The sequence below is a fragment of the Artemia franciscana genome, chromosome 17, assembly GCF_032884065.1.
Source record: "Artemia franciscana chromosome 17, ASM3288406v1, whole genome shotgun sequence".
NCBI classification, from domain to species: domain Eukaryota; kingdom Metazoa; phylum Arthropoda; class Branchiopoda; order Anostraca; family Artemiidae; genus Artemia; species Artemia franciscana.
This window is the reverse complement of record NC_088879.1, coordinates 14,997,974-15,017,005: the sequence shown is the minus strand read 5'-3', so window position 1 is coordinate 15,017,005 and position 19,032 is coordinate 14,997,974. Positions and strand designations below refer to the sequence as shown.

The window sequence follows — 19,032 nt, the reverse complement described above, 5'->3', positions numbered from 1 at the left end:
CTAAAAGCCTTCTCCATGCCTACACGTGTTATGTTCGCCCGTTGCTCGAGTACGCGTGCCCGGTGTGGGGTCCATCTGCTATCCGCACAGCGTACCTATTACGCAACATAGAGTGCGTCCAGAAAAGAGCAACAAGGATTATACTCGGAGACCGTGGCATACCCTACGATCAAGCCCTCGCTAAATTAAATTTATCTCCACTTAAAGTCCGGCTGGAACACCTTATTCACCAATTTGGAAAATTCATCCTAGCCAATAAGAGCCACCGATCTTTACTACCCGAACCAGCCCCTCCCAATAGCCGAACTCGATTACGAAATAAACTTGTACCCCCTAAAGTACGAACCAATCGATACCCAAACTCATTTGTGCCTTTTTTCACATCAGTTTTTAATGCTGAGTTGTAGTGTGTGATTTTTGTTTAAATGTATGATTTTTGTGAAAAAACAGAATTTAGCTCTATGCTACGATAGTTTTTAAATATACCGATCTCTCTCTCTCTAGTAAATGAGTCTTTTGAATATGGTAGTTGCGAAGCTACATATAAATTACTGAACATAGTAAAAGTATTTTTTGAAAAGAGGAAGGTACACAGCAATTTTAGAAAACTTCAACAAAACCCCTGTATAGGAAAGATGAATCGCAAGGTAAAGATCTATCGGAAGTAAATTGCTTACAAAAATGATTCAATTGGGACTGAAAATCACATGGTAATGCTTTAAGAGAAGAACAGCATCGCTTTAGGACGAGGAAAGGATGGGTCAGCCAAATGTCCGTATTATATTAATGACTGAGAACTGTCTGTGTTATGAAACCTTTATAGTTCTCAGTTTTTTATAATATTAGCAAACGTTTGATTCAGCCAGCAGAAGATCTTTAAAGAAGGTTCTATCCCTGTATGGTGTACCAAATATAAACATTAAAGTGATAAGTGTAAAACTGACAAGTGATATGTCCAAAAATAAAATTGCAAAGGCTAATGTAGGGCACTGGGTTAGTGGCTAGTTTCGAATTGAACTGGAGCTGAGCAGCGATGCGTTCTATCCCCATTTATATAGATAATTTTGATGAACTTTATCCTAAAGAACAGAGCAAAAGCTTTAGAGAAGTAGGGAACTAAATGGAAAAGTTGAACTCTCCTAGACTAACATTATGCTAAGGATTTGATTGGTCTAGATAAATGTTAAGCAAACCAATAAATTACTGGAGGTTTTGAGAGTATAAGTAATCACTATGTATGCATTATGTATCTACACAGAGAGAGAGAATTACGAACCTCACAGTATCTTAAAGAAAGTTTCTTTAAAGAACAGGACGTAAACGCTGACTCCAAAGATGCGTCAGTCACTTCGTTGCAACTAAGGTCTAAGTCAGTCAGCCCTGCAAAGAGAAAAGAAAATTTAAAAAAAGGGCAAAAAAACAGACACAAAGAGAGTCATACATAAACAACTAAAGCTATAAAAGATTCTGTAAATTATTTTTTTTAATCGGAAAAAATGCCTAAAAACATGTAGAGTAAATTTTAATTTGAAAAAAAAAGGTTCCAACGATGTTCCAGCATTTAAGATAAGAAAAAAGAGGGGCTGTACTGCTTCAACACAATATACCACCCTCAAAATTTTGATATTTTTACAGTTAACCCAACAATTTCTTTTTTTCTTCGACAAATCTTTTCTTCCGATTTCTTTCTTCACTCTTTTGCTAGTTTGAATTGTGTCCTGGTTATTTAAGAACAACACCTGAAAGACAAGGGTCACTCAATTAGTACAATGAGAAGCTTTTATAAAAGAACAAAAAATTTAAGCATGAAAAGCGATGTGTTGAAGAGGGGGCAACCCCCCTAAAAAACGTACAAATTTCTGTTCATTTTCTGTTTCGATATATTCCCTTTTGGTAGAAAGCTTATTTTTTTCTATTTTTGGCACAAAAATAAAAAAAAAGTCAAAAATTACACTTATTCACACAGAAAAAGCATATTATCGTTTTTCTATAGATTTCGTACAAAAACAAATTAACTTGTGGCTAACCGATTGGGCGAAAAATGCTAAACCCTGATTACGCGCAAAAAGTATGCATGTCCAAGCGAAAAGGAATTAAGCTAATTCTCAAATAAAAAAGCCAGTCACAGCAAAAATGACTTGAAAAAAAAAATCCAAGGAGTGGCACCTAAAAAAACAGTTGAAAAAACAAGAACTGTCTTGACGTTGTATAAAAAGCACAGCCAGTCAGCTAAAGTAAACATTCGGTACGAATCTAAGCTATTACTCGAGGTAAAAACTACTTATATCCAAAATGAAGAGTTTCAATTACGCAGTGATCACCATAGGCCTCACAATAAAATAAAATAAATAGTAAAGCTTCAATTCTGATTCGGGCCAAAAAGGGGCTAAGTCTAAGCTATAGACAGATTTGATGCCTTACGATTCACCCGGTAACTCAGGGAGAAGTTAGGAAAGCTTGGAAGTATAGGCATATATGTGCACCCTCTAATGGTTCTGATAGACTCACATCACCAACGCCAAGATCCTCCATCCCTCCTCCATGATGGCTAATATGTAGCTATACAAAAATGCTCATGATTTTATCAAACCTCAAATTAATAAACGTAGTAAATGAAGCATTCCAGTGAATTTTTATTTTAATTTCATTAATTCTTATGGTTTCTCTTTAGCAATGAATGCGTCATCAAGGGGTATTCATGTCTTGGAAACTAAAAAGCTAAATATTTAGTTGTTAAATATTTTTAAATTGACTAAATGGCTAATAATTTCATCGAAAAAAAAAACTTATCACTCAATTACACCTTTGAACATTAAAAACTGTTATCAAACGATCTTTTCTCTTATCTAACCTTAAGTCCTTTAGAAATTAAATAAAAAAAACTAGTTTTTTTAACTGAAAGTAAGGAGCGACATTAAAACTTAAAACGAACAGAAATTACTCCGTATATGAAATGGGTTGTCCCCTCTGCAGTCCCTCGCTCTTTACGCTAAAGTTTTTAATTGTTTTAAAAAGTAGAATTGTGGCAAAGAGTCAAACTTTAGCGTGAAGAGCGAGGGACGGCAGAGGGGACAACCCATTTCATATACGGAGTAATTTCTGTTCGTTTTAAGTTTTAATGTCGCTCCTTACTTTCAGTTAAAAAAACTAGTTTTTTTTTATTTAATTTCTGAACGTTTTTGAATTAATGCATGTTTGATTTTGGCTCTCCGCACATAAATTATTGAAATGAAATTAGTATATTAATTTTTTTTTTTTGGTTAAATGGCTTTCTCTTAGTTTTGATCAGACGATTTTGAGAAATAAGGGGTGGGGAAGGAGGCCTAGCTGCCCTCCAATTTTTCGGTTACTTAAAAAGGCTACTAGAACTTTTAATTTTCAACGAACGTTTTTATTACCAAAAAATATACGTAACTTAAGAATTAACTTACGTAACAAACTTTTATATTTTTCTATTTTTATTATGTGTACGAGGGGGTTTGTACCCTCGTTAATACCTCGCTCTTTACACTAAATCGTAAGTTTTGTCCCAATTCTTTAAGAATGACCCCTGAATCAAAAAGGCCGTAGAATAAATAGTTGAAATTACTAAAAATATTTTTGCATAAAGAGCGAGGTATTTATCTCCTCCTAAATACCTCGCTCTTTATGCTAAAGTATTTTTAGATCCCCTCATATGCGTAATAATCTCTATTCGTTTTAAATTTCAATGCTATTCCTTACTTTCATTTGAAAAACGTTTTCATGTTTATTTTTATAGTAATGCTAGAAAATCCTGCACCCTTTCCATTGAATTTTTCTTCCCCCATGACATATTCCTCAAAGGAAAGATCCTCCCACAAAGCCCTCTCCCATCAACCCCACCCCCAAAACCAAAAAATCCCCATGAAAACGTCTGTACACTTCCCAATAACCATTACTATATGTAAACACTGGTCAAAGTTTGTAACTTGCAGCCCCTCCCCCAGGGATTGTGGGGGAGTAAGTCATTCCCAAAGACATAGTTATTATGGTTTTCGACTATGCGGAACAAAATGGCTATCTTAAAATTTTAATCTCTTGACTTTTGGAAAAAAATTAGCGTAGGAGGGGGCCTATTTGCCCTCCAATTTTTTTGTCACTTAAAAAGGGCACTAGAACTTTTCATTTCCGTAAGAAGGAGCCCTCTTGCGACACTCTAAGACCACCTGGTCGATACGATGACCCCTGGGGAAAAGAAAAAAAAACAACAAACAAACAAATAAACACGCACCCGTGATTTGTCTTCTGGCAAAAAATATGAAATTCCACATTCTTTTAGATAGGAGCTTGAAATTTTTGCTATAGAGTTCTCTGATATGCCGAATACGATAGTGTGATTTTCGTTAAGATTCTATGACTTTTAGGGGATTTTTCCCCCTTATTTCCAAAATAGGGCAAATTTTCTCAGGCTCGTAACTTTTGATGACAAAGACTAAACTAATTGAAACTTGTATATTTAGAATCAGCGTGAAAATTCGATTCTTTTGATGTATCTTTTATCATCAAAATTCCGTTTTTTAGAGTTCCGTTTACTATTGAGCCGGGTCGCCCCTTACTACAGTTCTTTACCACGAACTTTTTGAAAAGAAAATAATTCGGTATTTCGGGGCTTCTGACATTATTACTCCTTTGCGGAAGTTAGGCTCAAAATTGAAAAAGGATTATATTTTTTCTCTGGGCCCCTAACACCTCTTAGTTCGTTTATTTTCCCGTTAGTTTTCACCTGTTTTCGCTTTATAGTTGTGTTATCTCTTAGCAATTCTTTCGTTAGTTGAGTTATGGTTGTGGTATATATATTTTATCGCTCGTATAGTTGTGTTATTTTCAAATTATACTCCATAATAGAGAGGCTCCGAACACCCAGCATTGTATATTAAGCTCTGAATTTGACGTTTTTTTCTACCGTGACCAGATTCGTCCTGCGCCTTTTTCATTGAATTTTTTTCCCCCATGGCATATTTCTCCAAGGAAAGATCCTCCCACATAGCCCCCTCCCTCAACCCTACCCCCAAAACCAAAAAATCCCCCTGAAAACGTCTGTACACTTCCCAATAACCATTATTATATGTAAACACTGGTTGATGTTTGTAACTTGCAGCCCCTTCCCCAGGGACTGTGGGGGAGTAAGTCATCCCCAAATACATAGTTATTATGATTTTCGACTATGCTGAACAAAATGGCTATTTCAAAATTTTAATTTGTTGACTTTGGGAAAAAATGAGCGTGGGAGGGGGCCTAGATGCCCTCCAATTGTTTTGGTCACTTAAAAAGGGCACTAGAACTTTTCATTTCCGTTAGAATGAGCCCTCTTGCGACATTCTAGGACCTCTTGGTCGATACGCTGACCCCTTGGAAAAAAAAACAACAAATAAACACGCACCCGTGATTTGTCTTCTGGCAAAAAATGCAAAATTCCACATTTTTGTAGGTAGGAGCTTGAGACTTCTACAGTAGGGTTCTCTGATACGCTGAATCTGATGGTGTAATTTTCGTTAAGATCCTACGACTTTTAGGGGGTGTTTCCCCCTATTTTCCTAAATAAGGCAAATTTTCTCAGGCTCGTAACTTTTGATGGCTAAGACTAAACTTGATGAAACTTATATATTTAAAATCAGCATTAAAATGCGATTCTTTTGATGTAGCTATTGATATCAAAATTCTATTTTTTAGAGTTTTGGTTACTATTGAGCCGGATCGCTCCTTACTACAGTTCGTTACCACGAACTGTTTGATTGACACTTATAATAAAAAGTGGAGAAGAATAAACTTCTTTAATAGTACTATTAGTATAAGATGTTGTAGTATGGACAAGATATTTGATTTACTGGATTTAGTTCTGTTTAATACATTATAATATTTACTGGTGCTTTTTACAAACAAATTATAGGGGTTTCTATGGATGGTAATGCCAGTCCATTTACAACTGACTTGTTTTTAATCCAAATAGAACATGTTTGGATGAGATATTTTAAAGATTATTTGGATTTAAAATATGATGAGATTATCAGGATATCAAAGAACTATTTACCCAATCGAATCGATTTTGGAACCCAGTCACCAGATATGTCAAGAAGAGTACTTTTCAGATTAGAATATTAAAATTTCTGATGAATTAGTTTTTAAATATATATTATAGCGTGGACGATTTTGATTTTGAAACGATTAATTTACCGTTCCCAGAAATTGATATACATTAAAAAACCTCATTCTTGGCCATATTACTCACAATTACTTAGGTGTGCAAGAACATACAGTAATTTAACTGGTTCTTAAGAAAATGTCAAATCTTAAGCTATGAACTAGTTTCGAGAGGTTAGTCCATGAGCAAAATAGCTCAACAATTTTAAAAAATTAGTTTTTAATATGATGAAATTTTATATTAATAAACAACAAGTTACAAGTATGAGTAATTTTTTTCTAATTTCTCTGTTTTTCTGCCCATTTTGGGCCCAGGCATTAGTTTGCTCCTAACAGAGATTCATCAAATCTTCTTTTGCATGTGTTTTTGATGATTTTTAGCATGCATATATTTCATAATGTTCTTTTGGTAAGCGCCCCACTTTGGGTCAAGAATTTTAAACTCAAAACCCCCTAAAGGCAAGAATTTATTTCTCTTATGAATCCTGTTTTATGGTAATTACTTGAAAATATCTCATTAGATTTACCATGCTTTCACTTTTAAATTTACGACGGCTTATTAGAAATTCTTTTGATAGTAACTCACTAAAATATTGGTCGTTTATCAGGGGATCATGTCAACCACAGAGGCATAGTTATTAGGTTTTTAACCAAAAAAAAACTTTAGAAATACTAAAGAATTTTTTTTCAGACAGCGGAATTCAATTCAGTGGATATTTCAGCCCTATGTCTAAAGGCCGTCTTCAGCAAAACACCAGAAAAAAATATAAATATCTAAATATATAAAAATAAATTGTTTGTGTGGCAACTGACGTCATGTTTGTGTGTCGACTGACGTCATGTTTGTCGACTGACGTCATTATAAGGATTGAGCATTATGCTGTCATGAAGTTGTTTGTCGACTGACGTCATGTTTGTTATGACGTCAAAGGCTTTGTATATGACGTCATTATAGGTATATAAGAAGGCCTTTCAAAGAGAAATTTTTAATATAGATCTTAAAATGACAGAAGAACCTACAATGGCAGATCGAACAGCCGAGGAAGCTGCTCAAAGAGCTAATGCCAAAAGGCTTGCGGCTAATAGAGAAAGTAAGAAAAGAAAGCGTGCCGAAGAATCACAACAATGGCATGAAAACAGGCTTGCAGCTAATAGAGAAAGTATGAAAAGAAAGCGCGCCGAGGAATCACAATATCAAAGAGAAATTTTTAATCTGTAGTGATCAAAAAATCAGTTCCATTTCACTTGAAGTGATTAGATGCAACCTTTTGCTATGTCAGAGGTGGGACAGAATGGATAATCAAGGCCTCTTTTTGTCTATAAGGCATGTTTTTGGCCTGGGAGCGGTCATGTGGATATGTTCGCTCCTTCCAAGCACTGGATGTGAGGTTCAATCCCAGTCACTGCCAGGGAATTTTCGTACCGGTCCATACTTTGGCAGGAGACAAGCAGCCATGCCCATTGCTTGGTTATAATGACAAAAGAAACAGCCGAGGAAGCTGCTCAAAGAGCTAATGCCGAAAGGCTGGCGGCTAATAGAGAAAGTAAGAAAAGAAAGCGTTCTGAGGAATCACAGCAACAGAGTGAAAACAGGCTTGCGGCTAATAGAGAAAGTATGAAAAGAAAGCGTGTCGAGGAATCACAACAACAGAATAAAAAAAGGCTTGAGTCTCTAAGAGAAATCACCAAAAGAAAGCGTGCCGAGGAATCACAAGAGCAACCTGAAACAACCTGGACAGCGAGAGTCAAAACATATCAAAACTGAAAATAATAGCGATGATGATTGGGTTTGGGATTTTGACTTGGATAAGGTCATCAATGCCTACCAGATTTTAGTTAAAAAAAAACAAAGGTTCGGCGATATGTATTTCATAGTGACGAAAGACAAGTCAAGGTAAAACAAACCAAACAACTTGAAAGTGATACCGATGATAAAAAAAAAACGACGTTGAAAGGACTATCGTTTCCCAGTTGCAACATATATCCACATAAATAATAATTTAGTGCCTCTGTTCAAAATAGCAATCGAATTTATGCCTACTGATACGCAACTATCAACGAAGTGGCAATCGTTATGGTCGGTGATTTGTATATGACGTCAAAGGCTTTGTGTATGACGTCATTTTAAGTACATAAGAAGGCGTTTCAAAGAGAAGTTTTTATTAAACTCATCGATGCTACGATGCCCTACAATATCCTATCATTTTTTGGGATGGAGCCGACGGCTATCACTTTAATATTAAATTGATAAATCCAGCCACTAACAAAGAAATGGATAAGAAATGCAGCGCAATGACACATTATGCCTATAGATTAATGATTCGTCATTTATTACATTTATATATAATCCATCTTGGGATTAGATACAACAGCTTTTATATCCTGGACAATCAGCGGTTCATAGACAAGACATTACGGTCCGTGTCTTCCGGCAAAAGTTGCTCTCCTTCATCTCCTACAGAGTTATGGAAGAAATACAAATCGCAAATAGCCGAGAATATACTCCACCGAATACGGCTAGAAAGGTCAGATATGATCTTGGACTCTACTACAGAAATCTATAACTGCACTTTAGTTATGATTGAAGATTTGTGCTTATCTATTGCAAACAAACTTCTCAAGCATTTGGGAATGCCTTCACCTAATCGTACTGCTTCTATTTCTACATGTGTAGAAAGGGATCGTGAACAAAGTTACAACACAATTGATCGATTGTCGTATGCTACAGACCGGGACACCGGGACATAAGGAATATAAATGACGACCGGGACACTCAAAGAGAAATTCCAGACCGGGACACCGGGACGCAAATGACAAGCGGGACACATGGAATATAAATGACGACCGGGAAACTCAAAGAGAAATTACAGACCGAGAAACCGTGACACAAATGACGACGGGGACACAGGGAATATTCGATGAGCAAATACCATCAAAAAGCCCAAGGGCAATGATTAGAAAAATGCGGTATAGATCTGGATACGGATTGTTTTCCCATGGACAATTATATGTTGCATGTTCAAGTGTCGGTAAACCTGACAATCTATTTATATGCACAGACAATGGGCTAGCGAAGGATATTGTATATTCGCAAGTTTTTCGTAGTTAAAAACATAGATATATCTATCTATTTTCACAGGTGGGACACAGGGACACAACTACAATGGTGCGTAACGACTTACGCACGCAGGGGGCTTGGGAGGCACGCGAAGCACCCCAAATAACTAGGTGTTGGTGTGGCACTTCGCGCCACACCAACAGCTAGTAAATATATAAGAGCTACATCAAAATGTGATGTAATTTACTGGCAATTCCTTCCATACAAAATAGCCCTGGAAAAAAATAGCATATTGACCCCTCTTATCATAGTCTTACCCCTCTTTTCATAAGCGGGACTACTGCAATACATATGATGCTTAGATTTTCTTTTCTGGCATTAGAATACCTAGATTTTAAGATTTGGGTTTTAAGCCCATATTCTTCGGGGTCCCAAATTAAATCAATATTACTTTGAATAAGTTGAATGTTCTAAACATCAAGTTGTTTTGAAACTCATGTTGTTTGCAAAGAAAAACTTGTTTTTGTAGACCTCTTTCATGTCTGTTTCCGCAGAAACACTCGTTTTTCAATTTATTCCAGAGCCTCCTTGACTCGGAAACATAATGATTAAAGTTTTAAAACAATTTAAAAAGGAATTTCGGCCCGGTTCTTTCCCAGGAAATAAATAAAAAATTTTGCCTGATGTTCAATAGGACTAGTTTGTGCAAAGGTGGCTTGGTTCTATGTTTCACACTGATTACAGATAAAACTTTGTTTTTAACTATTATGGGCCTTCATAAAGTTATTCCTGGCTTAATAAAGTATGATCTACTTGTGGGCTAAAGAACAATCCTTGAAAGTTTCAAGCCAATAAAATTTAAACGTACCAGTCTTCTTCGATTAAATCATTTTTCTTTTAACGTTGGAAAATTGTAGAATTTATGGTCCCTGCTCGTGGGGCTGTGCGAGTCACGTCATCCTTGGAGGCACATACATTCGATCTATTAACTATTCTGAGAAAAACAAGCATCGGTAAATGTTGGCCTAATGCAATGGATAGCAAAGGGGTAAGGAGGGAAGGAAACTCAGCTGCCAAGAGATATTAGCAGTTTCATTTCAAACCAAACATACCCGCTACAGTACAGCAATATTTTCAATATAATATGTCCAGAAAAAAAAATATAATTAACACTTGGCCCTCTTTTTAGTTATTACCTATGCTTTAACTTTAACTGATAGGATAATTGTTTTGTAGCTCTTATCTTTTTCCTAATTTAGATAGATACTCATAGAAAAAATCCGACAGCTTCACTGGTCAGGGTATAAGGCAATCAACGTGACTTTACCGTGAATGTAGCCTCAGTACAAGAAACCTGCACATGATCTGCACACACTTTGGCAAAACTACAATAAAAAATGAATATACATACTTTTCAAATGGTGAAGCGGAGGTGTGGAGGCGTCAGTTTCCATATGTTTGAGTCCAGTTAAGGCATTGTCACTTAAATTACAGTCTTCCACTCTAAGAACAACCAAATTGACCAAATTAGTAGTTATTTCTCTAAACAAGTTTTCATCCAAAGGACACGACGATAAACGAAGAACTGTCAATTTTAGGAATCGTGAGGCAATGAATCGGACGCACATCTTGACAATGTTAATAGTGGGTTCGGAAAATCCATATAAATCAAACTCTATATCTAAATGTGTCAACAGTATATCCCGTGGTTTATCTAACAATCTTTGTAAAATTGTTGGCTTTGGGAAACGGTTTTCATAATTATCCAGGTAACCTTTTATTTTAAGAGTTCTAAGTTCCTTGAAGTATAGTAAAGACTCTAGCCCCCAGGAATTGGATAGAGAACCTTTGAAATGGAACGTTTCTAATTTTTCCAGATGACGACAGAGCAGGTTGAAAGGTTCAAGAGAATATAAATAAAAGGTATTTATAAATAGATGGACTATTTTGGTTTGGTGAGTAACGATAGCGTTGATTACAGCGTCATTAACAAGGTTAGACTGATATAGGTTCAATGATGTTAGTCGCAAAGCTGGTACTTTTAGCAAACAAACCAATTGATCACTGCTTATAAAAAATTGATCAACACTAATTGAAACAATGGTGGCAAATTTCGGTTTAATTATACGTTGTACTAGATTGTATTTAGGTAGATTTCGACATTCCAAGGCATATTCAGGTATGTAATGCCCCCCCTCCCAACGATAATCACCGCTCCTCCCAGACAGAGAAAGGTGAACTAGTTTTGGCATGAAATTGGTCAATTCTATTAGTGATTTATCAGTAGAATAAGGACTAAACCCACTTCCACTATCCTCAATTTCAAGATGAGTTACGCTTACTAAGTTAATCAAATCACAAACTGAATCTTTGGTACCACCATCACAATCACAACAATCCACAGTCAGGCTCACCAAGGAAGTACAGGAACACAGGAGACTCTCAATTTTTCTTTCATTTAAATTACACTTGTAGAACCTTAGATGATTTACGTGATCTGAAAAAAGCTTCCAACAGTCTAATACTTGTTCCCATTCTATTTCTGTAGTATCCAGGCCAAAGTCCTACACAGAGAGAAAAAATTAGATAAGATAGGACATTGAAGATGAAAAACATCTAACAGAGTAGGTTCGATTCAAAACAGTCCAAACATCTCACGGTTAGCAAAAATTAACAATAACATAGAAAACTCAATTCTTCTTCCATTTATTTTAGAATAGTTGAATCTAAAATGATTTACCTGATATTAAAAAACATTTCAAGTTTGATATATATATATATATATATATATATATATATATATATATGTATACTAGCTGTTGGGGTGGCGCTTCGCGCCACCCCCAAGCACAGTAGGTTCGATTCAAAACAGTCCGAACAACTCACGGCTAGCAAAAATTTACAATAACATAGAAAACTCAATTCTTCTTCCATTTATTTTAGACTAGTTGAATCTAAAATGATTGACCTGATATTAAAAAACATTTCAGGTTTGATATATATATATATATATATATATATATATATATATATATATATCTTCTATATATATAAAAATAAGTTGCCTGTCTGTCTGTCTGTGGATCAGGTGACGTCATGTTTCTGTATCCACTGACGTCATGAAATTAGTTGTCGTCATTTTTGCTTTGACGGTGACGTCATTCAAGATATTTAAGACATATGTTCACGTAGAAATCAATTAATGTTTAAGTTTACAATGACTGATGAACTTACCATGGCAAAAGCCGATGAAGATGCTCAAAGAGTCTATGCCAAAAAACTTGCTGCTGATAGAGAAAGTCAGAAAAGAAAGCGTGCCGAGGAATCAAAAGAACAGCAAGGAAACAGGCTTGAGGCTAAAGAACGCAAAACCACGCAGTTAGATGAAGATCCACCTGGACAGCGAGAGTCAAAACATATCAAAACTGAAAATGATAGCGATGATGATTGGGTTTGGGATTTTGACTTGGATAAGGTCATCAATGCCTACCAGATTTTAGTTAAAAAAACAAAGGTTCGGCGATATGTATTTCATAGTGAAACTGAAAAATAAAGAAGAAAAAGAAAACTGAAAAAAGAAAAAATGTAAAAAACTAAAAAATACTAAAAAGAAAAACACTCAAAGAGAAATTACAGACCAGGACACAAATGACGACCGGGACAGAGGGAATATAAATAACGACCGGGACACTCAAAGAGAAATTACAGACTGGGATACCGGGACACAAATGACGACCGGGACACAGGGAATATAAATGACGACCAGGACACAGGTATTTAAGAATATCGTTCAAAGACAAATTTTTAATTGTAAGAAGACCGTTGAAAGAGAAATTTCTAATTGTAAAATGACTGAAGAACCTACAATGGCAACGGTACCACCATCGAAGTAGATAACCAGTGGGTTGTTCCATATTCCCCATTATTATCAAAAACATTTAATGCACACATAAACGTTGAATACTGTAACTCCGTAAAGGCAATCAAATACATATGTAAATACGTCAACAAAGGCAGTGACATGGCAGTTTTTGGCTTGCAGCCCAAAATCAAAGATTTCGACGAAATCGTACAATATCAGGCTGGAAGATACATAAGCAGTAATGAAGCTGTTTGGCGAATTCTTTCATTTCCGATACATGAACGTAGTCCAGCTGTTGTTCACTTAGCGGAACATTTACAAAATGGTCAACGTGTTTATTTCTCGGAAACCAACGTGCAACAAAGAGCCCTGAATCCACAGGATACAAAATTAACAGCTTTTTTTTCGCTTTGCAAAAATGATTCTTTTGCAAAAAAACTGCTGTATACTGAAGTGCCTTCGTATTACACGTGGAATACTAAAAATAAAGTATTTGAACGTCGAAAACAGGGTAAGTCAGTCGACGGCCAACCTACCATCTTCAAAGATACCACGATAGGAAGACTCTACACCGGTCACCCCAATCAACATGAATGCTTCTTTCTACGCCTGCTTTTGGTGAATGTACCCGGTCCGACATCCTTTGAGTATTTGAGAACTGTAAACGGTACTATACATGACACTTACCGTAGTGCATGCCAAGCTCTGAATTTATTGGAGAATGACCAACACTGGGATAACTGCATCAATGACGCGTGCGAAACGTCAACCCCAAGTGAAATTCGTGCATTGTTTGGCATCATTTTAACAACTTGCTCTCCATCAGCTCCTACAGAGTTATGGGGAAAATATAAGTCAAAAATGTCCGTAGATATACTCCATCGAAAACAGTTAGAGACGTCAGATATGACTTTTGATTTTACATCAGAAATTTATAACTACACTTTAGTTATTATAGAAGATTTGTGCGTACGTATGGCAAACAACCCTCTTCAGGATTTGGGAATGCCTTCATCTAACCGTATCGCTGCTGTTTCGACATGTGTAGAATTGGATCGTGAACAAAGTTACAGTACGAGTGATCTATTGTCGTATGTACAAAATAACATTTCCAAGTTAACGTCGGAACAAAAAGACATTTATGATACGATACTCAATTTCAGGACGTATACAACTACCTGCTAATTTCTGTAATTTAGTGACGTCCAAAAATGAATTAATTGAAAAAGTATTTCCGAATATTCTAAAAAATTATAAAAATAATAAATGGCTAAGTGAAAGAGCGATTCTCGCACCCAAAAATATAGACGTCCACGAAATCAACAATATTGTTTTGACCAAGATTCGAGACCAGGCAGTCCTTTACAAGTCAATCGACACAGTTTTGGAACCAAATGAAGCGGTTAAGTATGCATGTTTGTTTGTTTGTAAAAAGAGTGTTTGCATATGACGTCATTATTAGTACATACGGCTTTGTATATGCACAGATAATGGGAAAGCCAAGAATGTTGTATATTCGCAATTTTTACGTAGTTTAACTCCTGCAGACGAAATGAATGCTTGCCTGAAAAATTCTAATTTATGGGCACACGTAAAAATATTAAAATTAACTACAAATATGCGTGTCCGATTGCAAAACGATGACTCTGGTCAAACATTTTCAGATCAATTGCTGGCAATTGGAAACGGAAAGCTCCCAGTAGTGGGAAAGCCAAAAATGTTGTATATTCGAAATTTTTACGTAGTTTGAAACACATATATAAATCTATCTATATTCACAGGTGTAACACAGGGACACAACTACAATGGCGCGTAACGACTTACGCGCGCGGGGGGGGCTTGGGGGGCACGAAGCGCCCCACCAACTAAGTGTTGGGGTGGCGCGAAGCGCCACCCCAACAGCTAGTATATAAATATATATATATATATATATATATATATATCAATTCTTCTTCCATTTATTTTAGACTTGTTGAATGTGATCGTTGAACGTGATCTGAAAAAAGCTTCCAACAGTCTAATACTTTTTCCCATTCTATTTCTGTTGTATCCAGGCCAAAGTCCTACACAGAGAGAAAAAATTAGATAAGATAGGACATTGTAGATGAAAAACATCTAACAGAGTAGGTTCGATTCAAAACAGTCCGAACAACTCACGGTTAGCAAAAATCTACAATAACATAGAAAACTCAATTCTTCTTCCATTTATTTTAGACTAGTTGAACCTAAAATGATTTACCTGATATTAAAAAACATTTCAAGTTTGATATATATATATATATATATATATATATATATATATATATATATATATATATATCTATATATATAAAAATAAGTTGTCTGTCTGTGGATGTGTGGATGGATGTGTCAGGTGACGTCACCTGAAAAAACTGGATCAGGTGACGTCAAAACTGAAAAAACTAAAAAAGGCAAAAACTACAAAAAAAACTAAAAACTAATAAAAAAAATAAAAAAGCTAAAAAACTAAAAAAACTAAAAAAAGGCAAAAACTACAAAAAAAAACTAAAAACTAATAAAAAAGCTAAAAAACTAAAAAAACTAAAAAAAGGCAAAAACTACAAAAAAAACTAAAAACTAATAAAAAAAAATAAAAAAGCTAAAAAACTAAAAAAACTAAAAAAACTAAAAAAAAGGTAAAAAACGAAAAAAACTAAAAACTAAAAAAAAACTAAAAAAAAGGGAAAAAACTGAAAAATAAGCTAAAATAAAGGTAAAAACCAATAAAAAACTAAAAAAAAAACTGAAAAAACTAAAAAAAGGCAACAACTACAAAAAAAAACTAAAAACTAATAAAAAAAGTAAAAAAGCTAAAAAACTAAAAAAACTAAAAAAACTAAAAAAAGGTAAAAAACTAAAAAAAATAAAAAATAAAAAAAAACTAAAAAAAAGGAAAAAACTGAAAAATAAGCTAAAATAAAGGTAAAAACCAATAAAAAACTAAAAAGAAAAAAAGGAAAAAACTAAAAAAAATTTTCATCTAAAAAACTAAAAAAAAACTAAAAAAGGTAAAAACTAAAAGAACTAAAAAAGAAAAAAATAAATGACGAAACTCAAAGAGAAAGCGACCAGGACAAAAGGAATGTTCGATTAGGCAATCAACAAAGCACCGGAAGCACCGGGACACAGGGAGTATGAATGACGACCAGGACATAAGTAAAAAAAAAAATTAACAAAACTAAAAAGAAGTTAAAAACTACAAAAAAACTAAAAAGAAAAAAAAACTAAAAACTAATAAAAAAACTAAAAAATCTAAAAATCTAAATAAACTAAAAAAGAAAAAAAAAGGAAAAAAATAAAGGAGAAAAACCAACGGGGACACCGGGGGAAACAGGGGGATATAAATGACGACCGGGACAAAAAAACTAAAAAGAAAAAAAACTAAAAACTAATAAAAAAACTAAAAAATCTAAAAATCTAAATAAGCTAAAAAGAAAAAAAAGGAAAAAAATAAAGGAGAAAAACAAAACTAAAAAACGAATGTATATACAGACCGGGACACCGGGATACAAATGACGACCGGGACACAGGGAATATAAATGACGACCGGGACACAGGGACACAACTACAACGGGGACACCGGGGGAAACAGGGGGATGTAAATGACGACCGGGACACCGGGACAGGGAATGGTCGATTAGCAATCACCATCAACAAAGCTCAAGGGCAATCATTAGAATCATGAGGTATAGATCTGAATACAGATTGTTTTCCCATGGACCATTATATGTTGCATGTTCAAGAGTCGGTAAACCTGACAATCTATTTATATGCAAAGACAATGGGACAGCAAAGAATGTTGTATATTCGCAAGTTTTACGTAGTTAAAACCATATATATATATATATATATATATATATATATATATATATATATATATATATATATATATATATATATATATATATATATATATATATCTATCTATATTCACAGGTGGGACATAGGGACACAACTACAATGGCGCGTAACTATTATGGCGCGTAACGACTTACGCGCGCGGGGGGGCTTGGGGGGGGCGCGAAGCGCCCCCACCAACTAGGTGTTGGGGTGGCGCGAAGCGCCACCCCAACAGCTAGTATATATATATATATATATATATATATATATATATATATATATATATATATATATATATATATACTAGCTGTTGGGGTGGCGCTTCGCGCCACCCCCAAGCACAGTAGGTTCGATTCAAAACAGTCCGAACAACTCACGGTTAGCAAAAATCTACAATAACATAGAAAACTCAATTCTTCTTCCATTTATTTTAGACTAGTTGAACCTAAAATGATTGACCTGATATTAAAAAACATTTCAGGTTTGATATATATATATATATATATATATATATATATATATATATATATATATATATATATATATATATATATATACTAGCTGTTGGGGTGGCGCTTCGCGCCACCCCAACACCTAGTTGGTGGGGGCGCTTCGCGCCCCCCAAGCCCCCCCGCGCGCGTAAGTCGTTACGCGCCATAATAGTTACGCGCCATTGTAGTTGTGTCCCTATGTCCCACCTGTGAATATAGATATATATATATATATATATATATATATATATATATATATATATATATATATATATATATGGTTTTAACTACGTAAAACTTGCGAATATACAACATTCTTTGCTGTCCCATTGTCTTTGCATATAAATAGATTGTCAGGTTTACCGACTCTTGAACATGCAACATATAATGGTCCATGGGAAAACAATCTGTATTCAGATCTATACCTCATGATTCTAATGATTGCCCTTGAGCTTTGTTGATGGTGATTGCTAATCGACCATTCCCTGTCCCGGTGTCCCGGTCGTCATTTATATCCCCCTGTTTCCCCCGGTGTCCCCGTTGTAGTTGTGTCCCTGTGTCCCGGTCGTCATTTATATTCCCTGTGTCCCGGTCGTCATTTGTATCCCGGTGTCCCGGTCTGTATATACATTCGTTTTTTAGTTTTGTTTTTCTCCTTTATTTTTTTCCTTTTTTTTTCTTTTTTAGTTTATTTAGATTTTTAGATTTTTTAGTTTTTTTATTAGTTTTGTTTTTTTTTTTCTTTTTAGTTTTTTTGTCCCGGTCGTCATTTATATCCCCCTGTTTCCCCCGGTGTCCCCGTTGTAGTTGTGTCCCTGTGTCCCGGTCGTCATTTATATTCCCTGTGTCCCGGTCGTCATTTGTATCCCGGTGTCCCGGTCTGTATATACATTCGTTTTTTAGTTTTGTTTTTCTCCTTTATTTTTTTCCTTTTTTTTTTTCTTTTTTAGTTTATTTAGATTTTTAGATTTTTAAGTTTTTTTATTAGTTTTTAGTTTTTTTTTCTTTTTAGTTTTTTTGTAGTTTTTACCTTCTTTTTAGTTTTGTTAGTTTTTTTTTTACTTATGTCCTGGTCGTCATTTATACTCCCTGTGTCCCGGTGCTTTGTTGATTGCTAATCGAACATTCCTTTTGTCCTGGTCGCTTTCTCTTTGAGTGTCGTCATTTATTTTTTTATTTTTTAGTTCTTTTAGTTTTTTTTAGTTTTTTGGATGAAAATTTTTTTTAGTTTTTTCCTTTTTTTCTTTTTAGTTATATATATATATAATATATATATATATATACTAGCTGTTGGGGTGGCGCTTCGCGCCACCCCAACACCTAGTTGGTGGGGGCGCTTCGCGCCCCCCCCAAGCCCCCCCGCGCGCGTAAGTCGTTACGCGCCATAATAGTTACGCGCCATTGTAGTTGTGTCCCTATGTCCCACCTGTGAATATAGATAGATATATATATATATGGTTTTAACTACGTAAAACTTGCGAATATACAACATTCTTTGCTGTCCCATTGTCTTTGCATATAAATAGATTGTCAGGTTTACCGACTCTTGAACATGCAATATATAATGGTCCATGGGAAAACAATCTGTATTCAGATCTATA

At 35.1% G+C, this 19,032-nt stretch overlaps 1 protein-coding gene across 1 annotated transcript in view; it reads right to left on the bottom strand.

Annotated features, from left to right (window-relative positions):
• LOC136037905 (uncharacterized) overlaps positions 1-11,930 on the bottom strand; it is a 30,114-nt gene extending 18,184 nt beyond the window's left edge. The window contains exons 1-2 of the mRNA XM_065720763.1: positions 10,629-11,930; positions 1,277-1,380 (exon numbers count right to left, since the gene is read on the bottom strand). Of these exons, the coding sequence (XP_065576835.1) occupies positions 1,277-1,380; positions 10,629-11,469 (945 nt within the window). The 5' untranslated portion in view covers positions 11,470-11,930. The remainder of the gene's footprint in view (positions 1-1,276; positions 1,381-10,628) is intronic.
• Between the last annotated feature and the right edge of the window lie 7,102 nt (positions 11,931-19,032).